General features: G+C 27.9%; 1 protein-coding gene across 1 annotated transcript; it reads right to left on the reverse strand.

Annotated features, from left to right (window-relative positions):
• Positions 1-567: 567 nt before the first annotated feature.
• l(2)gl (LLGL domain-containing protein l(2)gl) lies at positions 568-24,171 on the reverse strand. The gene is made up of 11 exons (XM_065502436.1): positions 23,986-24,171; positions 19,068-19,241; positions 7,830-8,608; positions 7,221-7,763; positions 6,073-6,584; positions 5,881-6,008; positions 5,703-5,811; positions 5,002-5,644; positions 4,496-4,932; positions 2,024-2,132; positions 568-1,693 (listed from the first exon to the last, which is right to left on the reverse strand). Exons 2-11 carry the CDS (start codon positions 19,149-19,151, stop codon positions 1,561-1,563), a joined length of 3,477 nt encoding a protein of 1,158 aa, XP_065358508.1. The 5' UTR covers positions 19,152-19,241; positions 23,986-24,171; the 3' UTR covers positions 568-1,560.
• Positions 24,172-24,959: the final 788 nt, after the last annotated feature.

Below are 24,959 nucleotides of genomic sequence, written 5' to 3' on the forward strand. Positions count from 1 at the left end.
CTGGATTAGGCTGAATTGGGATGCAATCAGTTCTGGCATCCTGTGCCCCGTTTCTATAACTTGTGAGTTTTAGAATTGAATTTAAAAATTAAAAGTCGTTTAGTTTTTAACAAGATAATTTAGATAGGGTGCGTTCGTAAATGCAGTCACTGGTGCAATTACCTGCAAACTTTTGCAACAGTAAACTTTATGATAAAATGGTTTCATAAATTTGCTGCATAACTGCCAGCAATATTCATTTAAAAAAAATTTTGTGTAATGATGGCAAATATGTTTTTTTGAACGCTAAACTTTAGTAATGCCGCAGTGATGCACTGTTAGAGCATTTACGAAAATACCCATAATTTTCAAACTGAATAAATTGAAAGTACAGTCACAGTAAATAGTATATCTGAAGCAACAATGCCGGAATAAGCAACTTCAATGATATAAATTATAAAGGTTGTTGGGCGAATATTACGTGTAGTTTTTGAGAACGATTTTCCAGCATTTCTTCTTATCTTTAAAATCGATTTATGAAGTAGCTTCCTTTTTATTTCTAAATGTTTTTATAAAAAAAAGACAAAGTTATGTTGGGTTTTTTAACGATTTTTTTTTTATTATTTTTAATATAAATATAAAAAATTATATTTTAAATATATAAAAAGTCCAAAAATATTATTCCACATACAAATTGATTTGTTTTTAGTTATTCTGTTGATATACATTTTATATATATAAAAATATGTTTGATTTAAAAAGTATGGTAAAAAAAATAATAAATTTTGAAATGCGTACAAGAGTAAACTACTAAATGAGGAGGCTCGGAATAATGAAAAGAAAAAGAATATGCAACAACGAGACAATATATTTGTATAATCTATTGGAAAAAGTAAACAATTACATATTGCCATATTTAATTATTTTGTTTAATATTTAAAATTTGTTTGTAAAAAGTACATAAGGCAATTGCGGAGTTGTACTTTACGTTTTTTTAATGATTTTTTTTTCTTATTATTTTTTTGTGATAAATGCTCATTTTTTGTTTGTTTTTAAATAATGTTAAAATTAAATTTCTCATAAAAAAAATAAAATGTATTTCAAATAAAATGTTTCAAGTGAAATGTGCTTTTAAGAGATAAAAGTAATACTTAAAAAAGTTTAAAAAATAATAATATATGTATGTATTTAGATGTGTACAAAGTAAATGAATAAAGAATTTTTGAAATATTTTATTTTTTTTTTCTTTGAACGGCCGTTCTCCGTTATTTATGAAAAAAATGCGAATGTGAAAGAAAACCTAAAGATCTAAAAAAAATGGACAGAAAATCTAAAACTAAAGTATAAAACTAACTCCTATAGAATTTAACATAGTTTAACAGAGAATCTAAAGACAATAGATTTCGTAAAATAAACAGAGAAAGAAACATAAAACAGGGGAAAAAGAACTTAAACCTATATAGTAAAATATACCATGCAGGAGGCGTCATAAAAAGGTGAGTTTAATTAATCATTTCAAATCTCTAGAGTGCAGTGCGCTATATATGATTTAATATATATTATTTATTTGTTGTTGTTGTTTTAGAATTGACTTTCTTCGTGTGTTGTAGTTTTTGTTGTTATAACTTCGGCTTCACCGTTGGTTTTTTCATGCGAGACACTGGTAATTACGGATTTTATTACTACCGAACTTGTGCTGGTTTCAGTTGTATTACTAAAAGGTGAGAATACAAAGTAAATAAAAAATTATTTTGGATATGAAGTTTTTTAAAGGTCAAAACGACAAATGTAATCTTATACTCTCGTTATTAAAAATATGAAAGAAAAATTCGACACTCAAAATACTATTCAATGATATATGTATTTAAAATTAAAAACTATGTTTTTACTAGGGATGTCAAGCCAGGATTCGGGAGTTAATTAATGTAAATCCCGGCTTTTTTTCATAAATCCTAGGATTTGACATCCCTAGTGTTTACTAACAAGTTGCTAACTTGTTACGGTTTTTTATTTGGATAAGATTTTTTGTGAATTTTCCACTTACCTCAAAGGTGCTAAATCCATTAAATTGGGTATATTAAAATCGTTAATATCCTTCATATTAACACTAGTTAACGTTTGATTTGTCTGTGTGCTCATAACAGATAAACGGCCTAAAGTAAAGTAATGTTTTTTATATATTAAATTTTAATTATGTATAATAATTTGATTGTTATTAAAATGTGTTTTCTCAAAATAAAAATCAAATTTGTTTATGCATTCATTATTACCTTAAAATTGTAATGTAAACTTAAAACAAAATTTAACATGCAGAGAAAGTATTTGTATTTAAATTAAAACAATTAAATCATTCTTCTACCGCTACCTGTAAAGCAAATTGGGTGAAGTGTAAGTGTAACAGCAAAAATTACAACAAAAAAACATGAAACACCAAGATTACGTATACAAATGAAAATAAATGAGATTCAGGTTATTTTGCAAAACCCAATAATATGCAAATGAGTCATGATTTTTTTTAATGAAATTCTGTTAAATGTTATGCCCTAGGGACTGATTTGTATAAGATGCTCTTCAAAATTGTGCTTAGGGGAAGTAACTAATTGTATAATTGCAAATCTATGGTATATTTGTTTGCTTTATGCAACTTTATTCCATAGATTGTGTACACTTGAGAATTTTTTACAAACGTTTAAAACTGAGACCGAAAATAATTCGTCCACAAATCAAATGTTGGAAATTACCACTTATTTTTGATTCTACAAAATAAATCTGATCTTTATAAGTATTAATTGTGTTTTATGTTGTGATTGAGCTTCTTGTTTTTATAGCCTTCACCATGAGTGGCAAGGGTATATATAAATTTGTCATTCAGTTTGTAATTTCTACATTTTTCATTTGCGACCCCATAAAGTATATATATTCTGGATCGTTATAGATAGCGAAGTCGATATAGCCATGTGCGTCTGTCCATCTGTATCTTGAAATCAACTTTCCGAAGCCCCCAAATAACTTACAAACTTGATTAATACACCAATATATTGGGAATTCTCCCGGCCCACAAATGCTGAAATACAAGGGACAACATCGATTTTTGGCCTATTTTTGATCTATATCTGGATTACTAAGTCATTAATATAGATAATATCGAATGATAGATATTTCCAAGTCCATTGCAACGATGTATATAAGGCTATAGTAATTTGGACCTACAATGGGTCAAAATCGGGAAAAATATTTTTCAAATTATTATTTGTTTAAAAAATTTATTTTTTTTTAAAAAAATTTTTTTTTTTTTAAAATATTTTTTTTTATTAAATATTGTTTTATTATCTCTCATCTTAACGTATTCTACGCTTGCAGCAATTTTATAGGTAAAAATTGGTGGGAGGCAATAAAACCGAATGTCATAAGAACACGGCCAATGCTCAAATTTGGCATTACCTGTCCATTGTGGAATATGTAATAGGATTGACAATAAGAAGCTGACTGTAAGAGTCAGCTCTACTGAGGCCATGTGAAACGGGTCATACGAAGATATTATACAAATTTGGTTTCCGTTCCCGGTCTGGTTCTCTCAGACTACATGATTACAAAAATTGATACGACACCTTCTAGAGAGTCCGGATAGGGATGTCTAGATGAATTCCTTTAGATCTACTGACGGATCGAAGATGAAAAAAGACACCGTCTCTGTTGTTTACATAGTAAAGACGGATACTAGCTGGTCTTTGAGACTTTCGGTTGAATATACAAATATGTGTCTGTTCAATAACAAAAAACTATTATGAATTATTACAAATTTTCACACAAAAATTTTAAATTTGTATTGAAAAACTGGAAAATTTATAAACAATTTGTGATAATTCGTAATAGTTTTATGTTACTGAACAGACCGACCAATGGTGTCTTTTAGACGAAAATTCTACCGATTTTGAAAACTATAGATTTCGTGATGCGAAATGTCACCTAGGTGACATTCTATGCTTATACTCAGGCAACAGTAAATTAGAATCTTTTTGTTTTGGAAATAATTCGGTAACTCGTGAACAATTTGAGATATTTTAATGAATTTTCACATAGTCACTGCTGAGCAGTTTTCGAGTTTTTTTTTGTATTTACATGGGTTCGTAGTAGGAGGCTCACCTCGGACCTACAACGTTGCTCACCTGGGCCTCATAAAGTTACACAGACTAAACATGGGTTCATTTCTATAGAAGAGTGTCTGTTCTGTCTTAAGACCGACACAGTTTTCTGTATAAAAGTGACTTGTATAAGTAGATGGTCTTTAGACAGACTTATCAAATGGTTTTTCACATAAAAGTTTTTCTCAGTGATGTTAACCAATTTCCCAAAGAGTAAAATACATCATGAACCTTATTTATATAGTTTGTATTAAATTAAATACGTGATATTATTAATAACTATGTGAACTTAATGATTGATCATGCTATACAATACAACAAACAAGATGGGATGATGCATGCAAAATTAAACAGAAAAACAAAGATTTACATACCAACTGTCTCTTCGGTGGTGGTAGAACATAAAGTGGTTGTTGTTGTATTCAAATGATCTCTAACAGAATCGACTGTTATATCGCCCATGGAACTAGTAATAGTTTCATTAGCCCGGTTGGGTGAATTACCCTCGCTCACACCATTTGTTAGCCCGGCGGCATGATCAATATTAACTTCATTAATTTTCGCCGAAGTTGTAGAGGAGGTAACGGTACGTTTTGTAGCTGTAGGAACTTCAGCATCTCCTTCATCTTTAACTGATGTCTGATCAGCAGTTTCAGTATCTGCAGATTCGATGGTTTGTAAAGGTTCTACAGTTATGGTGCCCTCAGGGTTGACAACCTTAGAGGTGGCCAATGATATGCGTTGTAGTTCAGAGGAAGACATCATGTACAAAGCTTCGCCAGCATTTGTAAAGCAAAGGGAGGAAATGCCGCTGTAAATAAATTAGAGTAAATTAAATTATAAGCTTGAGTTGGATATTCTTAAGATATTAAGAACTTACTTAATATCCTCTCTTCTAACAGCAGCAGCATTCAATTGTCTCTTTAATTCGGGCACGGATAGAACCATAATATCGCCCAAATTTGTAAGGCAAATTAAAGCCATTTCTTGATAATGTTCTCCACCCACACCGCCACCTGAGGCTAAACTGGTATTTGCGGGTTCATTATTGTCTTGTGAACGTGTCGATTTAGTGGGCGAACTATTAGCCATTGCACCTTGTATAATCTCGCTGGGTACACGGCATGAGAATGAGCCAAAGTGTATGCGTCTAACACGTGCTCCCTCATTTGCAGTCAATTTATATTTGTTAATGGGTTTCAATTGAGGCAGAGAAAATACTTTGAACTGCTCTTCGGAGGCAATAAGCACACGATGAGGTGGTGTACCATTACCACCGCCAAGTTGATCCACCGGACAACCGGTAGCATCAATGACAGCAATACCTACAACAGGGGCACGATGTTTAAGTTGAATTTCTTTGGCTAACTGCGCAGAGACACGGCGTGGTGGTGCAGGTGCCACATCGCCACCAGTCGGAGGCACAGCAGTGGCGGCAGTTTGCGTAGGTGGCAAATGTAATAAGAAAACCGATACCGTACTGGCATTTGTGGCCGACCACAAGGTGGGTGATGTGATGTTGACTTTAAAAATTGTTCATGTTTATTATTGAATTTTAAAAAATCATATAAATAAACTCACCATTTGTTATATAAGTCTTGGCAAAAATTAAACAACGCACCATAGAGCCCATGCCATCATCGGCAGAGGTTCTAGCTTCAACCTGACGTTCCACAGGACGAGCTTCAAGCTAAATAAGGTTAATTAAATTATTTGAAATAAAATATTTATATTTTTGGCAGCTATCTAAAAAACTTACAGTAGTGGGCACTTGGTTCGAGGGATTATTGCGCGTCGAACGTCCCTTTCGCAATTTACGGAATGATTCTCTTAACGACTTTTTGAAGGATTTGCGGCGGGACAATTGTTCACCAGCGCCAGTGAGATCTTAAATGTTATAAAACATTCATTTTGTATAAAGTTTATAATTTTAATTTGACAAAAAACTAACCGTTAGGATTTAAAGTGCATCGATGGAATACCGGTAGGAAATTATTGAAATCGAATAATACCAAACCATGGGCCGTACCACCAGCCACTAAACCCCAAGCAGCTTCTAGTGCTAAACATGTAATACTGGCCGGAGGTAATACTTGTAAAACCCCTGTTATATGAACGCCTTCATCGCCTACCGGTTCGGCATTAGCTTCCAAAAGATTACTGCGTACAGTCAACTGATCGTGTCCTTTCCAAACGAAACCATCGCGATCGCTAACCAAATTCATAGAGCTGGCCTTTAAGGGAGTTTTATTTTCATCGTCGCTTTCGAAATGAGCAATAACAATTTGCCCAGCCGTACCGCCCACAATAAGACGGCCAGTTTTGGGGCACAAAGCTATTTTCTTTACAGCTAAACGGGGATCATCTGAATAGGGATCAAATAAACCAGCCTTACGGAAGGGAGGCTCGGATTCATCCAGTGGCTCGGTGTTTTCAGCAGGTAAATCATCTTGATTTTCATGACTATAAAAGAAAAGAAATATTTTATAGATTACTCGTGAAAAATTTAATTTCTTTACTTAAAAACGTATTTTTTGATTTTACACAAAAACTTTTTTTATACAAAAACTTGGGTTTTTCACAAAAACGTATATAGAAAAACTCAGTTTTTACACAAAAGGTAAAGGTTTTTACATAAAAACGTAATTTTTACATAAAAACGTAATTTCTACACAAAACATAGCTTTTTACACAAAAACATATTTTTTACACAAAAACATAGTTTTAACACAAAAACATAGTTTTTACACAAAAACATAGTTTTTACACAAAAACATAGTTTTTACACAAAAACATAGTTTTTACACAAAAACATATTTTTTACACAAAAACATAGTTTTCACACAAAACCATAGTTTTTACACAAAAACATAGTTTTTACACAAAAACGTAGTTTTAATACAAAAACTTAGTTTTAATACAAAAACGTAGTTTTTTCAAAAAAAACGTAGTTTTTACACAAAAACGTAGTTTTTACACAAAAATGTAGTTTTTACACAAAAACGTAGTTTTTACACAAAAACGTAGTAACACAAAAACTCAGTTTTTATACAAAAATTATTTTTTTTTAAATGAATTTAAATCTTAAGTCTTACTTACCCAAACAGTGAAGCAGTTTTAAAATTATAAATCGGTTTGAGAACCACTCCAGTGCAATCCCAAAACTTTACCGAGCCATCTTCATGACCCGTCAATAAAATTTCATATTCTTGAGTAGTAGTTTCATTATCCTCTTCCTCATCGTCGGGCAATGAGCCTCCATTAATAGGCCAATCAGCGTTGCTGTAATGTTGATCTTGATCTTCACCCGCTTTCACAATTTTCTCATAAACTTCAGCTGTTACTTGTGACGACAAATAGTTGCAGGTTACAGCTGAGGCGTGAACAGAATGTAAATAAGGTGCCTTAATTGGTGGAACCTTTGGATCTGTCAAATCATAGGCACAAAACTCTTCTTCCAGAAGAACTATAAGAACTTCGGCGTTGTCGGTTTCTTCGGTATACGTGACAAAGAAGTCAATAACTTTAGAGGTAAAATCTAAACAAACTTTATTGCCATCTGTAGCATGAACCGATATGCAGTTGTGGTCACCATATGCAGATCTGGGCATACCACCGGAAAATATGGATAGATCCACGGTTCTAAAAACAGATAGATAATTAAAATATAATCATCTGTGGTTAACACATCATGTTTATGTAACTCACCCTCTTTTACCCTTAAATAATCTATTTATACTCTTGCAGGGATCCGGACCATATGGTACATAATTAACATTTTTGGGTGGATCTGTATTGCTTAAATTCCAGGTGGCAAAAGAGCCATCAGCATGATACCAAGTAAACTGAGAACCATTAGCGTTTATAAATAATCCCACACTTTGACCATGACCCGGTGCGATATACGTTTTGGCCACAGATGAAGTTTCCAAGTCCCATAGGACACACAGACCCCGATTGTAGGCAATCAACAATTTATTGCGCTCATCGGGTAGTTGACGTATAGATTCGATTGCACCAGGATTTAATTTATAGGACGGCGGTATTTGTTCCAATACCACGTCATGGTAGATAACCGGTTCTCTTACCGCAAATGTTTGCAAGTCGAATTGATAAACATTACCGCCTTCTGTGCCAATCCAAACAATATCTTTGTTAAGCGAACAACAAAGTGAGGAGACTTTTTTCAATTTGCCATCGAAGGGTAATACTTTAATAGCCACCAAGGTTGCACCAGATGGTTCCCACAATATAAGCTGATTAGCGGCAGTCAGAGACAATAGTCTACCCGTGCCATACACCCACTCAATTAGTTGTATATTGAGCTCAGCTCCGGAATTGTTAACAAACGTATGTTGGCCATAAAATTCGACGCCTGGTTGTCCAAACACTTTCACGGCTCCCGTTTGTGTGCCAATGGCCATTAATTTTGATACCGGATCGTAAGCCAAAGTTGAAGGCTTATGTGGAAATCCATGTTGAGTAGTCTGAAATGGAAAAAAAATTTTTGATGAATTTTTGTTTAACAAAAGTTTCCTATTTATTCTCTTAAAAATATGTATGTATGTGGTTGTTAGTTTTTTTAAAAAAAAATTACATTTGTCTATGATAATTTTTTACCGTTCCGCACTAATTCCGCAAAAGATCTATGAATAAGCAAACAAGAATTGAAATACAGCCACTGTTTAAATCTTTTCATTTTATGAATATGTATGTATAAATAATGTACAACACTCTATACATATGTACGTTGAACATGTTCTAGTTAAACATAATGACACAAAAATACATAAATATGAAATTAAAAACAACAACAACAAAGAAAAAAAAACGGAAATTAACGACAATAAAATAATTGGCCAATTTTAGCCCACAAACTCTTTAAGCTAAAGATTTCTGGTTTTAATAATGAATGAAATATTATAGTTGACCATTTTTTAAAACCCAAAAAATACATTTTGTTGGTTTTCACTTTTTGCTCTGCAGCAGTAAAATTGAAAATCAAATTAAACATTTTTCCATGCACAAAACTTTCATTGAAGTAATTACGTTCGTTCGACTTGTTATTATTTTTTACTATTATCTATCTATACCTTTTGAACTCTATGACCGCCGTTAGCATCTTCGCCGTCACCAGCGACAAAACGTAATATATTATAAAAACCTTCTGTATAAAATAACATTGTTTAACTGATTCGCATGGTTTATGATACAAAACTAAAAAGCCCCAACAAACAAAGTTCATTTGAGTCTTATAGAAGAAATGAAACGAATGAAACAAAAAAAAGAAAAAAACTAAGGTAATAAAATGCTTTTACCGAAAACCATCATAATGTTGTTATAGTTAAATAATTGTAGTTTGTATACCTACATACTATAATAGTTTTTATTCTTTCATTTTCTTTTTAAAGTTTTGAACTTGGAGTTGTTTTGTTGTAAGTTTAACTCAAACTACTGCCAGCCATGATCATATAATAGATATATACTTAAATAGAGAGTTACATTCAAACAAGACTCACTCAATCATTTCTTTTACTATAATATAATATTATCTCACAGAGAATAAGAGTGGAGTTTAAATTTAAGTGTTGATTTTTTCTTTCAAACCAGTTGTGATTTACTATTTTGCTCTATGTTATCGTCATGCTGTTATAGCCTCTGGAGAGTTTGCATACTTACAAACTATGTATTCAACCTAATTTGGTAAAGTATTAAATCAGTTATGATATTGTTTGAATAACCAAAGCTCTAGCTCAACAGCCCTAAGCTTAAATTAAAATAAAAAAAGTTTCAGTTTTGTTTATGTTGAGGAGAATTTGAAACAAAAAACTAGTTTTTTGGCTACTACATATATAGAAAAAATTTAAATTTAGTGTAAATTTTGTAAAATAATAGTCAAATAGAATAGTTTATAGAAATCCGTGTTCCATCCATATTTAAGTAAAAAAAGCTGTTTAATAAAAAAAAAAATTATTTTTGATGAAAAGTTTTTTAAACAAAACTTCACTTTCGTTAATAAAAATGTAAATTTTTAAATACTTATAAAAACTTTTTTTAAAAAAAATTAGGCTTTGCAGTGGAACATTTTTTAGTGAAAAAGGATTCTAGTGATAAAATTGTTTGTTTCTGTAAAAAATACATTTTAATTAATAAAGTTTTTAAAAAAACTTTATTGTAAAAGACGGCTTTAAGAAAATCTTTTAATAAAAACCCAGGTTTTTACTAAACACCACATTAAAAAATATTTTTATGACAAAGCTTTTCAGTTTAAAAAAAACATTTTTTTTATGAAAAAGCTTCTTTAATTGTTTTTTTGTTTGAAATTTATTGTTTTTTATAAAAAATGCATATTAATTAATAAAGCTTTTAAAAAACTTTTCATGAAAAAGCTTTTAAAAAACTTTTCATGAAAAAACTTTTAAAAAACTTTTCATGAAAAAGCTTTTAAAAAACTTTTCATGAAAAAACTTTTAAGTAAAACACCGCTTTTTTAAAAAAAAATTTAATAAAAAAACCCAAAAAAATTTTTTTATGAAAAGCTTTTTTAATTTGTGAAGAAGCTTTTTAGTGTTAACATTAATTTAAAATGTTTTGTTTGTTTTAGAAATCACTAAAAAGAAGTAAAAGTATTTTTTAGGAAAACATCACTAAAAAAATTAATTAAGGAAAAAGCTTTTTCTAGTGAAACAGCTTTTTCTAGTGAAGAAACAGCTTTTTAGTGAAAAATTAATTTTTATTAAACCGATTTTTTAAGTTTTTGTTAAAAATTGCACTAAAAGGAAATAGATTAAGAAAAAAAACTGTTTTTGCTCAAAATAATTTTAAGATTGTTAATTTGTGAAGATTTTTAGTAAAAAATGTCACTAAAAAATTGATTAATTAAGAATTTGAAATAGCTTTTTCTAGCGAAAAAATACTATTTTTAAATATTGTTAGTGAAAAAAGCTTAATTTAGTAAAAAAAAAAGCTTCTTAGTGCAAATGTATTTACCACTAAGTTTTAGTTTAAAATTTCACTAAAAGGAAATGGATTAATTAAGAAAAATACCTTTTTTAGTGAAACCTATTTTTAAAGCTTTTTAATGAAAGTATATTTTTGAAGTGAAATCAGATTCGGAAAGTTTATGCAATGATGGAATATCGGTAGAAAATTATTGAAATCGAATAATACCAAATAATAGGCCGAGCAAAATCTTATACATTTAACATTGCATGAACATAGGATTTTTATATCAATTATGTATAATGTTATTGTAAAGTTCTTCTCTGAGGATGATACAGCTGTAGCTGAGTTGACCATTTGTGGCGCTGTGAAACTCTGATCAATGAACTAAAGGACTTGCAGAATTCTTTCATTAGCAATAATAAATATTTTTTTTAAAACATAAATAAAAACAGTCGTATTATTTCGGAAATTTAAACATGTTTTGGAATTCCCATAAGGATTTCAAATTTACCACTTTATTACTCCGATTTTATAGTCACGAATATTTCTCAAAAACTGAATTCTAAAATGTACTTTATTTGTTTTTTTCAAAACGATCAACATCTCAAACACAATATTGTGCACTTGAAATAAACAATTTGATTTATTATATATAAAAATTCTCGTTTAACAAGAATTATCAAAATTAAGGTCAATAGTTTTATATGGGTCGAGTTTGGTTGTAAGAATATGATTGGTTGGATGTATGGTGGAATAATTGATACATGAAACAATATTGAAATTGCTAAACAATGCGACCGAATTGAAAATTGAATAACCAAAAGAGCTTGTAGTGGAAAGAAATGTGTGTCCACTATAATGCATACATATGATTTGTTTAACAATTTAATTAAAATAATGTGAAGAATACGATTATGGCAATTGTAAGTGGCTTTCAATTAAAACTGAATAAGCCTATGAGATGTATTCTTAGCTTTAAGAAGGTTTATTATACATTATGTAAAGTAATTTAAATTGCATTTCTCTTTTTAAAGGGCACTTAATTTCTTAGAAGTTTTTCTGCTGCCATTTTGTTTATTAAGCATAGATTTTATTTACAATTACTTTAATGTATATGACCCATTTATGACCCTATTACTTAATCCCATAACAAATATTTCTTTTGCACTTGTATACAAAAAGTTTATGTATGCCAATAAGTGTCAACAATATTTTTTGTGTAAGGTTTATTACATTTTGTTCTTTTTTATAAAAAATCTTATCAATCCGACTTGCATTAATCATTTTATGTTTTACCTATTGACTTAGTGGTTCATTTAAAATTACTGTGTTTACTTTAGATTTGGATGTTATCATTGCTGTTCTTATCACTCAAAAAATAAAAACCGCAGTACCTGCTACTCTGATAACAAATAAATAAAAAATAAAGTCGATATATTTAACTTTGTGTATACTATGTACACAACAACTCCTTCTCATTAGATCTTTTACATGTATAGCACAATAATGTGGAGATAAGATAAGGAAAATATCTATGTCCAATGTTTTTTTTTTGTTTTTATTATTTACGAGTATATATTTATTACATTTAAACGGAATTCTTCGTTTTTGCCTATAACGTTAAAACAGGTTGACAGAGAAAAAAGGCCAGGCCAGATAACGTGCGAGCGGGAAATTAAATTTTTAAAATAATTAAAATATGAATTCATTATTTTTTAATTAGTCCTCAATTCATTTAAGACTTTTTTTAATTTAATTTGAATTTCTCATTCTTAAGCTTTTTATAAAATTCATTTAAATTTTTTTTTTAATATTTCACACATTAATAAATTTCTCTTTACAATGATGCCATGTACCATTTTTAGACACAAGCAGAGGCCTTAGTGTATTTGATATCTCAAGTAGTTTAAGTAATAGTTGTTGACTGCAACATATTCTACATTTTCTTAAATGTTTATTATTTTTTATTGTGTATGTGCAGTACATACATAAGTACGCACACACATGTTTATAGTTTTTGTACAATTCATTTCCATTTAAAAAAAAAAGATGTATTAATTTAAATAAGAATACAGATAGTCATGAAATTTCAAATTACTTTAAGAGTTGAACATTTTAAATTGATGAGGTCATTTGCCTATTTTTTATTTCAGTTTTTTTCTTAAGACAAAAATGTGTATAAGAATTAAAATTATTTGATGGAATGAACACTAGAGAATTATGCTTTTCAATGAAATGATTTCTTTAGGAATTTTGCTGTTACGCCTTTAAATACTAAGGTGGGTGGTTTGACAACAAATGAATTTGTGGTCTAGTGTACAAAAATTAAGCTTTTTATGAGGATTTTCTAGAAAGTATAAAATCTTTTACAAAAACCTTTTGTTTTTTGGTGAAAGTGATTTTTGTTTGTGTTTGTGTAAAAACAAATTTTTTGTGTAAAAACAAATTTTTTGTGTAAAAACAGAGTTTTTGTGTAAAAACAGAGTTTTTGTGTAAAAACAAAACTACGTTTTTATACAAAACTGAGTTTTTGTGTAAAAAAAGAGTTTTTGTGTAAAAAGAGTTTTTGTGTATAAACAAAGTTTTTGTGTAAAAACAAAGTTTTTGTGTAAAAACAAAGTTTTTATGTAAAAACAAAGTTTTTATGTAAAAACAAAGTTTTTATGTAAAAACAAAGTTTTTGTGTAAAAACAAAGTTTTTATGTAAAAACAAAGTTTTTGTGTAAAAACGTAGTTTTTCTACGATTTTGTGTAAAAACAAAGTTTTTGTGTAAAAATTACTTTTTTTTGTGTAAAAACTACGTTTTTGTGTAAAAACAGAGTTTTTGTGTAAAAACAGAGTTTTTGTGTAAAAAAAGAGTTTTTGTGTAAAAACAAAGTTTTTATGTAAAAACAAAGTTTTTGTGTAAAAACAAAGTTTTTGTGTAAAAACAAAGTTTTTGTGTAAAAACAAAGTTTTTATATAAAAACAAAGTTTTTATATAAAAACAAAGTTTTTGTGTAAAAACGTAGTTTTTCTACGATTTTGTGTAAAAACTACGTTTTTGTGTAAAAACTACGTTTTTGTGTAAAAACAGAGTTTTTACACAAAAACATATTTTTTTTGTAAAAAAAATTGTTTTTGTGTAAAAAAATTGTTTTTGTGTAAAAAAATTGTTTTTGTGTAAGAACTACATATGTTTTTATGTAAAAACTATGTTTTTATGTTAAACCTATGTTTTTGTGTTAATTTTTTAAGTAAAACTTAGTTTTTCTGTAAAAAAGGGAATTTTTGTGTGAAAACCACATATTTGTGTTAAAACTACGTTTTTTTTTTGTAAACGCTTTTGTGTACAACCGTTTAGTGTGAAATTTAAGTTTTAGTGTAAAATTTTTGTGTAAGTGTAAAATTTATGTTTTTATGTGAAAACTGGGATTTTTTGTCTAAAAACTGGACTAATCCGTAAAAATGTTGCCCGAATACTACTACTGGGCCGATCTAATAGCGAAATAACAGCAAATATCGTTATCGTTAAGCTACCGTTACCGCAATAACAGCAATTACAGTTACCTTTTACCCCTACCTTTTAACCGTTACGAATCGTTAGCCAAGTTTGGTTTTATGGAGTTTGTGTAAGTGTTAAATTTTGGGACACCCTTTTAACAGATAAACTGAGGAAGAGTTTTCAGTGGTATACTTGTAATTGTAACTCTATATAACCAAAGTTAAAAAAAAAACTATAATAAATAATTGTGTCATAAGTATCAAATTGATAAAATAAAATGTACATAAAAACAAACATAAATTAAAAACTGACAAAACAAACTTTATAAAATAATACCAGTTATGATTGACATACAATGAATTCCCATAAATAAAAATGCTTTCTTAACACTTCTGAGTCGTTTTTTTATAAATGTAGACAAATTAAATACAAAAAATTTTTGTACAAAACAAAAACTGTTAATTACCTAAAATCTATTGAAACTGTTGTTTTTTAAACAAAAAAAGCACCCCTACCTAATAATACACATATGTATGTTTATTTTCACCTCTCTCTCACACTTGAAACGGTTTCAAAATCGTTGAAGAAGTAACGGAAATGGTTTACATTTCCAACATCCGGAAAATTTAAATTTTATGTAAACATACAATACATATGGAAACTAATCAAACAAAAGGCATTGTTTTGTTATACATATGTATGTAGATATTTTCCAACATAAACCAGAAGACAAATATTTTTAGATATTCAGCCTATGATACCAATGATAGTGATAGTATGATGATGTCATATGTAATATATCATATCACGTGCCACACTTTTACTTAATAGTGCTGCTGCTGTTTTTAAATTAATTTCTACATTTACATTTTTCTTTTTTTTGAAATATTCAATATTGTACAAATATTTAACAAAAGACCCTTCCTTAGTCATACCAAATTTGTTATGGCATAAGAATAGTTTAGATTATAACTGGCAAAAGTTAGTCATGATGATATATTGGTTTCATTTGTAAGATATTCAAACAATATCATGTTGGTCAGTTAAAACTCAAAATCTATTCTAAACATTTTCATGGCATTATTTTACACTGTATGTAACCAACCCATAATATTAATTATGTGATTCACGTTAGAGCTTTTAATATTGTAGAAAATAAAAAGAAATTTGCCGGAAGAAAACCACAAAAATGTTCTGATGTATATTTTTACGTATTGTACATTTATGGTGTGTTTAGTAAAATAAGAAAAATTTATGAATATGGATATATTGCACGCAAACGTTTAATGAATTTGTTATCGAAAGTAAACACTAAACTAAACTAGACGAAGACAACAAACGACCACACCTTTCTTTAAGTCAACCTAATCACCCTTTTAAAAACACTACACAACACAACCTTTTTTCTAGCTATAATTTCCACACAATATTTTCAAAACTATAAAAGCAAATACATACATACATATATGTAATGTAACTAACGCCCACAAAGTAACATTTTATAACATGCCAACATGAAATTGAATATTTTTTTTGTTGGTTTTTGTAAAAGTATTCAAAATATGGTATGAAAATAAAGTAAGACATGTATTTGATAGCATTTATGTACATATGCACATATTTGCATTATAAAAATGTTGCAAAACTTGTTTTGCCAGCTATGCCGGCTCTTACAGCAACTGAACTGCACTAGTTATCAGACAATTTTAAAATGTAAAGTGCAACAAACACATTCTTATTATTGTTATTTATATAATTTCTAATGATAAATTTTGAAAGAAAAAGTATCTATAAAAGTGATCTCATTACATGTTTTGTTTTAGCCATGATAAAAGAAGAAAAAACAAACAAATAACAAACTTTTAATATTTAACATGTACAAAAATTATTTCGAAATTATTATAAAGATACAAAGAATACACAAAAATGAAATGGTGTTACTACTGATAAGAAGATAATGAACACAGAACGGCTACGTTCTGAAAACGCTGTATAAATATTGTATATCATTTATAATTTATTTAGAAATCGAAATTTTTGTATGTTATTATGTGTGGCGCATTAAATGAAAAACGATAAGAAAATGAAGTCATTAATATAAGGTTAATGAGTAATATTATGTTATTTGGAATAAAATAATGATAATTGTTAGTAAATTTGGATGATTCAAGGAAATATATTTGAAAAATATTATTGTAACTTCCAGGGTTCTATAGTTGAAACAAAAAGTCGAATTTTGAATAGTAGACTTTTCGGTTTTAGCAATTTATGAAAAGTCGACTTTTTTCGATTATTCGAATTTTTTAGACTTTTTTGTATTTCTATAAAAAATATATAGTTTTCGATTTTTTCGATTTTTTGCCTTTTTATTATATTTAAATGTAAAATTTGTCGATTTCAACTTTTCGATTTTTTTCAGCAAACTTAGTAACATCTAACAGAACGTTCGCTTTTACCAAAACAAACGAAATAGTAGGTATGATCAGTTAGACCTTATCACGTGACGTATTCACTCTAATGTTTGGGCTTTAAAAGTTCAACATTTTTTACCTTTAATTATAACGAAAATGTATTTAATTCTATGTGATCTTATTAAAAAGCTAAAAAAAAATGATTCAAGCTCTTGACTAACAAAGACATTCCACATTTTGGAAATACCATGTCCAATACATGACTATTTTTAATATTTTTGGATTCATAAATTCTTATTTATTTAAATAAGATAACGTTTTCCTATTTAGTTGTATTTAAAAATTTTCATTTGTTTGCAAACAATTCACGTTTTTTGTGTAAAGTACAAATTTTTATGTAAAATACAGAATGTTATCTGTAAATTACAATTTTGTGTAAAAACTGTTTTTTCTGTATCATAAAAATATTATTTTATGAAAAAAAAAATTTTAAAACCTGATTTGTAACGAAATTTTTGTATTTTATAATTAAATTATTTTGACAAGTTAAAAAAAAATATGTTCATTTGAAATGCTATTGTGGAATTATTGGTCGTATAAATTTATAAAAAGGTGTTTGATTATTTTGTGAAATTATTTTAAAATGCCATAAAATAATCCAGAACAATTTTTATTTCATCTGGCGCCCACTTTTTGTTGCGTTTTTCACTTTTTAATTTTTTTTATTTAGTTGTCGGCTCCATAGCTTGAATATTGTTTAGCGATTTTAAATTATTGTTTACAAATGTCAGCTGTTCGAGTATCAGTGATGCAAACGCAATACATCCCAGCAAAAAATAATGGAAGTGCATCTTTACATATGACATTTTAATCACATCTAAAGTTGCAAATGAATCTTTTCTACCTCTGAAGATGTGATTTTAAATATGGGTATTTGACACTGAATTATAAATATTTCGTTGATGTAATTGTTTCCTACATTTTTTGAATTTTATAAAATTTATTAAAACCTGTAAAAATTGGTATACAAACAATTTTTACATTTTTTAATCATTAAAATTAATCAACCATTGTTTCATAAATTTTATAACTACATTAAAATCAATTCATAAATGCTCAATTACATCTCTTTTTTTCTATTATTTATATTTCCATCCAAGATGCCAAAAAATATAGGTATCCACTACCTACATTAAAATAACACCTTAAAATCGAAATTTAATCGCATCGAAAGCATCGAATTTATTAAGTAAAAAGTTGTCAAAAATGAACAACATCCCTCCAATGACAAGCTAATGTAAAATTCATAGCTTTTTCACCAAAATTGGAAGTACATCAAGCATGCTATTTGTTGTGAAAATTCTGCATCTTCTTCCTCACTTTTTTTGCTGGGATGTAGCAAAAAAAGCCCAAAGGGCTCGGTTATGTGAAGAATTATTAAAAAAAAAAAACAATAGCGGTATTTACTGTTAAGTGCGAATGGTCTAGCATCATTGCAAATGCAAAATTTTATCATAATCCAATAACAAAATACACACAAAAACATTTACAATTTTGCATTTGCAATGATGCAATACCATTCGCACTTAATACTGAACTCCGCTAATTATTTGACAATTGCAATTCTGTTTTTTTTTGCAAGACCATATGCATCAAACACTGAACTCCGTTAATATTTTACTACACCATTCTTGTAAAAATGCAATACCAAAACAGATGAGTGTTTGACTTCTAAAATAAACACGCTAAAATCGTTATTAAATTACAAAATATGTACTTTGAAATTAATTCTGTAGAAATTTGTATATAAATAAATAAAATTGTATGACAAAACAAAAAAAAAGTTCAGTATTTCAGTTCAGTATTTCTTCTTTAATTCAGTAAATCGACCTTCTTATACATATTAATAAATCAATCTTCTAATAAAAGAATTCCCTATTATCGGGCTTTCAAGTTTATTTGTAATAAGAAATTAAAAGTTTGAATAATTGAATAATTGAAATGTTTCTAACAATATATTGCTCCCTTGAATCCATTCTTATCCCCATAACAACTCAGTACCAACTAAATAACTTATTTAATTAATATTAAAATTCAAAACTTACCTTTTTATATGAAAACAATTCTTTTTGTAAACGCTGCCTTTCAGCCGAAGGTTGTTGTCCTTTGCCACGTATAAATTTCAACATGTTGTCAGTTCCAGTTCTATCAGTTAAAAATAATTTTTTTTAATCTCAATAAGAGATTTTATAAAATAATGGCAGTGTTAACTATTAATACTAGAAGAAAACAAAAAAAGAATAGAAAACATTATCAAACATTAGTCATTGTATACGAAAGTAAATAAAGCAATATATTAAGGAATAAACTACAAATAAATAGAATCTATTTAGCCTACAGCCTACTTGAATATAACATAAGTAGTTATAAACAACTGTAGGCGTTAAAATTCATTTTTATTCTATTTTAAAAGTAAATGTAGCATAAATTGTGTACTCTAACCACATATTAAATAAAAAACATGTCTGTATAAGTATTTCTTTGTATGTAGACGACAATTTAGAACCACTAAAATATCTATAAAGTAAGAAAATCCCAAATACTATTTTCTATTCAATTGAGTTTATTTTAATCTATTCAAAGTAAAAACTGGTTTTCGCAAAACTTGTCTGCTAGCGAATTTACACTAGTTACATACCACCACAAATATACTACAAATACACAATTTTTTTGTTGAGCGTTGACTTATTGGTGGTTAAAACTACCTATCATCCACCACACAGTGTCGTTTCTTTTTTTATAATATTTTGTAGCAAGTTTCTGTGCAAAAATATAAATTTGTTCCTACATTATGGTTATTTTAAATAAAACAAATGTAAATGGTTATTTAAAATGCCTTTATATGTCAATTTAATGTATTTTTGTTTTAGTATATAACCAATAAATATAAAAATAACACAATCAAGAGCCGGTGTTTATTTAATTTAACTTTGGTATGCCCTGGTAACATTAATTGAAATGGTTTTATTTTGAAATTTGTGGAATGTTTTCTATGCAATAATATTAAACTTAAATAACACATTTTTTTTCAAAATTGATAGAATTCGATAATGTTTATATTAGAAACAAAATTTAACCAATATTTAATGCATTCTAACAAATAATTACTGAAAATGCGTCATTCTGGAAGTAAACAACCGTCAAAATGTAAAAAAAAGTATCAAGTTGAAATGTCTCTCATGATTTTGTATATCTGAGAGAAACATATGAACATTTATGATTTTTGATTAAAAGTAGTTGCTCATTGTCTAGTAGTTAACAAATAAAAATAAAAACCACATAAAAATCTTCTCTTTTAAATTTCAGTTTGTAGAACTTAAGCATTTCGTGGCTAGGTCTCAATATAGATTGTAATAAATAAATGTGTCAGCTGATAATAAGACCGGTAATTCTCATTAAACCGGTATTATATTTATTAATTTTTAAATTTGTTGCACGTTTTTGTCCGGAAATTGGATTGTAATTATTTGCACATCATATAATGTAAATATATTACAATAAATTGATTAATAGAACTATTATTATGGGAAACCGCTTTTCGGCATACCCTGGAGGTAAAACTCAGAATATTATGATTTTTGCTGTTTAGGGATGTAAATGAGTTCAATATTTTTAAATCGTAATATCGTACCCTTAATAAAACAATAGTGTTAGTAGACATCTAGAACAAAAGTAATATTTCAATTGATCTTTTGACCCAATTTGTGGAAGTAGAATTTCACCCAATTTTGACAGTTATGTAGATTTTTTTTATGCAATAAAAAAATAATGCTGTATATGTTTATATACTATTGTTTTATTGAGGGGACGATATATTTCTAGGATAGTCAGTTATTCGAGTATTATTTTAATCGAATAAAAGTTTAAAATTTTGTTATTACTCGAATGTTTATAATTTTAACGACTACTCGAACGAATAAACAGCAAACAATATTATTCGAATAATTTATTGCAAAAAAAATATATATTTTAATGCAGTAAAATTTTAATAAAAAATTTGAGAATTTTAATCTTAAAATATATAATCAAATAATTGTTGATTGAAAGTCTTTAAATTCCAATTAATAATTATTAAATGGAAAATCATTCTAACTCTATTGTATATAATATAACCTTTTCTATGCCTTTACTAGTCAAATGATTTTCGTTTTTAAGTTAAGTTTCATAATAATCCAAAGTCGATTCAAATGAAATATCCAGTAACTTTAAAAACATTATTTAACCTTCTCCAAATTTATAACTTGAAAATAAAAATTTATTCGAGTATTCGATAATTATTAATCGAATAATTTGTTATTAAAAATTTAAAAATCTTATAGGTACATTCGAATAAAAAAATATAATTTTCCTGGATTATTCGAATGACGGCACTAGATTTACTAGATTTTATAATAAAAAAAGCTGCAATTAACAAAATTTGAACAGTTTGCTTTTGACATTTATGTAAATTTCTGGATTTAAATCTATAAATATTAAAAATACTAAATTTTTTGCATTTGAAATGTTTCTATATTCAAAAATCCAGTCCGTTATTGCTAACCCTGCTGAATTATTTCTGAATAATATCAGCTGTCATATGTCAAAAAACGCTAGCAGATTATCATTAAAATGACACTCGCTCCTTGCATTAAATACCTACCTATGTTTTATTTATTTGTATGCCTTTATTAAGGCAATGCTTTTATTATATACTTAATTATTCTAAGCACATGCTAATAGTAGCAATATTTGAGATCTTTACTTCATATAAAATTAATAATTTGCTAAATTTCAACTGAATAAACAAAAGAGAGCATTCATAATAAGCACAAACACAGTTATCAACAAAATTAAAACTTTTAAAAAATTCAAATTTTGGACGGTTTTCCGGTTTATTAATCGGAAATATTTTTTTAGTAATTCTCGGGAAATTTCAGGATTTTTTACAAGTTTACTTCTTATTATTTTGCCCACATAAAATATAGGTATTTGTTGTAATTTGTTGCCAAAGATATTTTCAATACTCGCAACATAAAATCAGTTGACTCCAACAGTTAAATTAACGTGAACAAAATTTGAAATTATAAGTTCTTAAAGGAATTATTGAATAGTATATGTTTCGAAATGAATTCCAGGTTTAATAAAAATGTATAGGACATTATTGAATTTTGAAGAATTATTTGAAATATTTTGGCAAAATGTGAAATTAAAATTTTCCGACAATTCCAGGTAATGAACAGGGGCCGAATTACCGCATTCGATATCGAGTAATTTGGATCGTAATTTTCTTATTTGAGATTACGGCATTCGATATCGAGCATGAAATTTAGTACATTTTGTTATAATTACGATATCGAAATAATTTTTCGATACGATAGTTCATGCGATCACGAGTGCGGTAATTCGGCCCCAGATTTTTTTAAATATCTAATGGGAATGGAATAATTACGGAATCTAAGGAATAATACTAGGGAAGTTTAAATCTGACTTTGACAGATCCGTAAAAAGCATTCTAACCCGCAACTATGTAATTCCAAATTTAAATATAAATTCTTTAAAAGATAAAGATTAAAATTTAAGTGAAAACAACTTAAAAAATAAATGTTATGTTTAAAAGTATTGTTTGCATTTAAAAGGTTTCAACAAAATCAAAATATTTATGTAAGTTTGTAAGATATTCATAATCAATACTAAATACCTACACAAAAAATAAATAAAAATGTACTTTAGAATCCATTAAAACATTAATTTGTACAAGACATAGGCTGTAGAAAAGATCCCAATCATTAAAAATTCTAAACATTAAACTAACACTCGTTATAACAAACTCTTAACGACATTTCTAGGTATGAGACTAATTAAAATAGTTCTTGTCTAGATGTTACAGCACATGGGAAAATACAATAACAAATCTGCAATGACCTTGACTTATGAAAATATTTTCATTTGTAGGAATTGGGAATAAAATGCGTAGACCAAAAATAGTTCAAACGAAGGGAATGTTAAAGGAGATTCGGCAAAATGTAATGTGTAATAAACAAACAAAACAAAAATAATCAAGCAACAGGTGCCTGTCGTAACAAGAAAATATACCGAAAATGATGACGAATGACGAAAGAAAACAAAATAACAAAAATAATGTCATAGTATGGGTTTGTTTGTGTATTTTTGTGCAAGTGTAAATAAAATGCAGTTTTAACGTACCTTAACGATTTTTTTGTATAATGTAATTCTTTTATATTGTAAATGCGTTAGGTTTCCGCTTTCTAAACAAATCACCACTAAAAAAAATAACAAAAATAATTATAAAAGACCACACCCACTTTTATTAACATATAAGCAAATTGTCATTACTAATTTGTGCATATTGTATCAATATGTATGAATTATATACAAATTACAAACTCTATAAAAAACCCACAAACAGTTTTTATTTATAAATACGAGTATTTATGTTTATAACAATGTTTTTAAGCTAATAAAATTATAATTTTTAATGTTGTTATTCTTTCACGCACTCAAATGGAACAAAAATGCAAATGCGTCCACACTGAACCAACAAACACCCGTACACCCTGTGTAGATGGCTGGGATAATATACGAACTTTATTGTTATAATGAAATGCACAAACAACAAGCCAAGAAAAAAGAAAATAAAACAAATTGTAAGAACAGCATCGACAACGACGCTTCCAATACAACTTAAAAAAAAAACAAATAAATAGCATAATGGTCGATGACGTTTACTTTTCAATAGCTTTTTTTATTTTAATTTATTTATGAGTCACAGATATTCTTATTTATAAAGATTCGCAAAAATAGCTTTAAACCACACTGTCTTTTATTTTTATAACAAACTTTAATTATGCAAAAATATTCAAAGATTATTTTTTTAACAAATACAAGCGCGCTTTTTCTTGTAATTTTCTTTTATTAATAAAACTTTTATTTAGTTATCACTCTCTTTATAATTTCACTAATTACCATTTAATTTAAAAGTTTTCTGATTGAATTATGTACCATTTGTTAACTACACTTCAATTACAAATATTTGCTGCGGCAAAAATTAATTGTTTGTTTTTTTTTCTAAACTCGTTTTTAATACAGCGGTTCTGCTATGCCACTTTTTATTTGAACTTTTTCCTCGTAGATTTCGTTTTGAACTGAGAATTTTCACAATGAAAATGAAGTAATAAAAAAAGCCGAAATTTACGTGTAAAAACGCCCAGTGCTGACAACAAATACAATGTATAATAAAATTACAACATTTGTCGGCTAGTTGCTAATTTTAAATATTTTTATTATAATATATTTATTTTTGTTCTTAAATTTGTTTGGTATATATAGCTAGTATATAAAAATATTATACATATGATTTGTATAAGTTTAAAGGTACTTTTAATTATAAAAATTAACAAAATCGTATACCATCCATTTAAGCGTTTTTTAAGTGCTGCCAAGTTTATTGCTTAAGAGGTTTTTTGTGTCAAATTGCCGCATGAGTTGCCAGACGAAGAAAAATATTTATATCCATACATTTAATGTGTGGGCAAAAATATGTCACCAGAAAAAATGTTTATGATAAATACAAGGAAAAACCACTACACATTTGTGACAAAATATACACACATTAAATCTACTTAAGTCAAAATCATAACAGAGATATGAACTATTGTCTTTACAGGTAAATTTGCAAATTAGTTTGAGCAACGCGGTGTTTCATTAAAAGAACTTAACGTTAACCGATTTTGTTCTGTGTAAAGTAGTTAAAAGCATTATAACGGTGAAATGGCACGTAACCTGTTGAACACATTACTATTTCCAAATTAGTTTGTGCAACGTGTTATTTCATTAAAAGAACTAAATACTAATCGATGTTATTATGTGTAAAATGTTACTTCTGAACCTGTTGAAAACATAATTTTCTTACGTTTTTAAGTTACAGTATTTATTATAAG

The sequence above is a fragment of the Calliphora vicina genome, chromosome 2 (genome assembly GCF_958450345.1).
Source record: "Calliphora vicina chromosome 2, idCalVici1.1, whole genome shotgun sequence".
NCBI lineage: Eukaryota > Metazoa > Arthropoda > Insecta > Diptera > Calliphoridae > Calliphora > Calliphora vicina.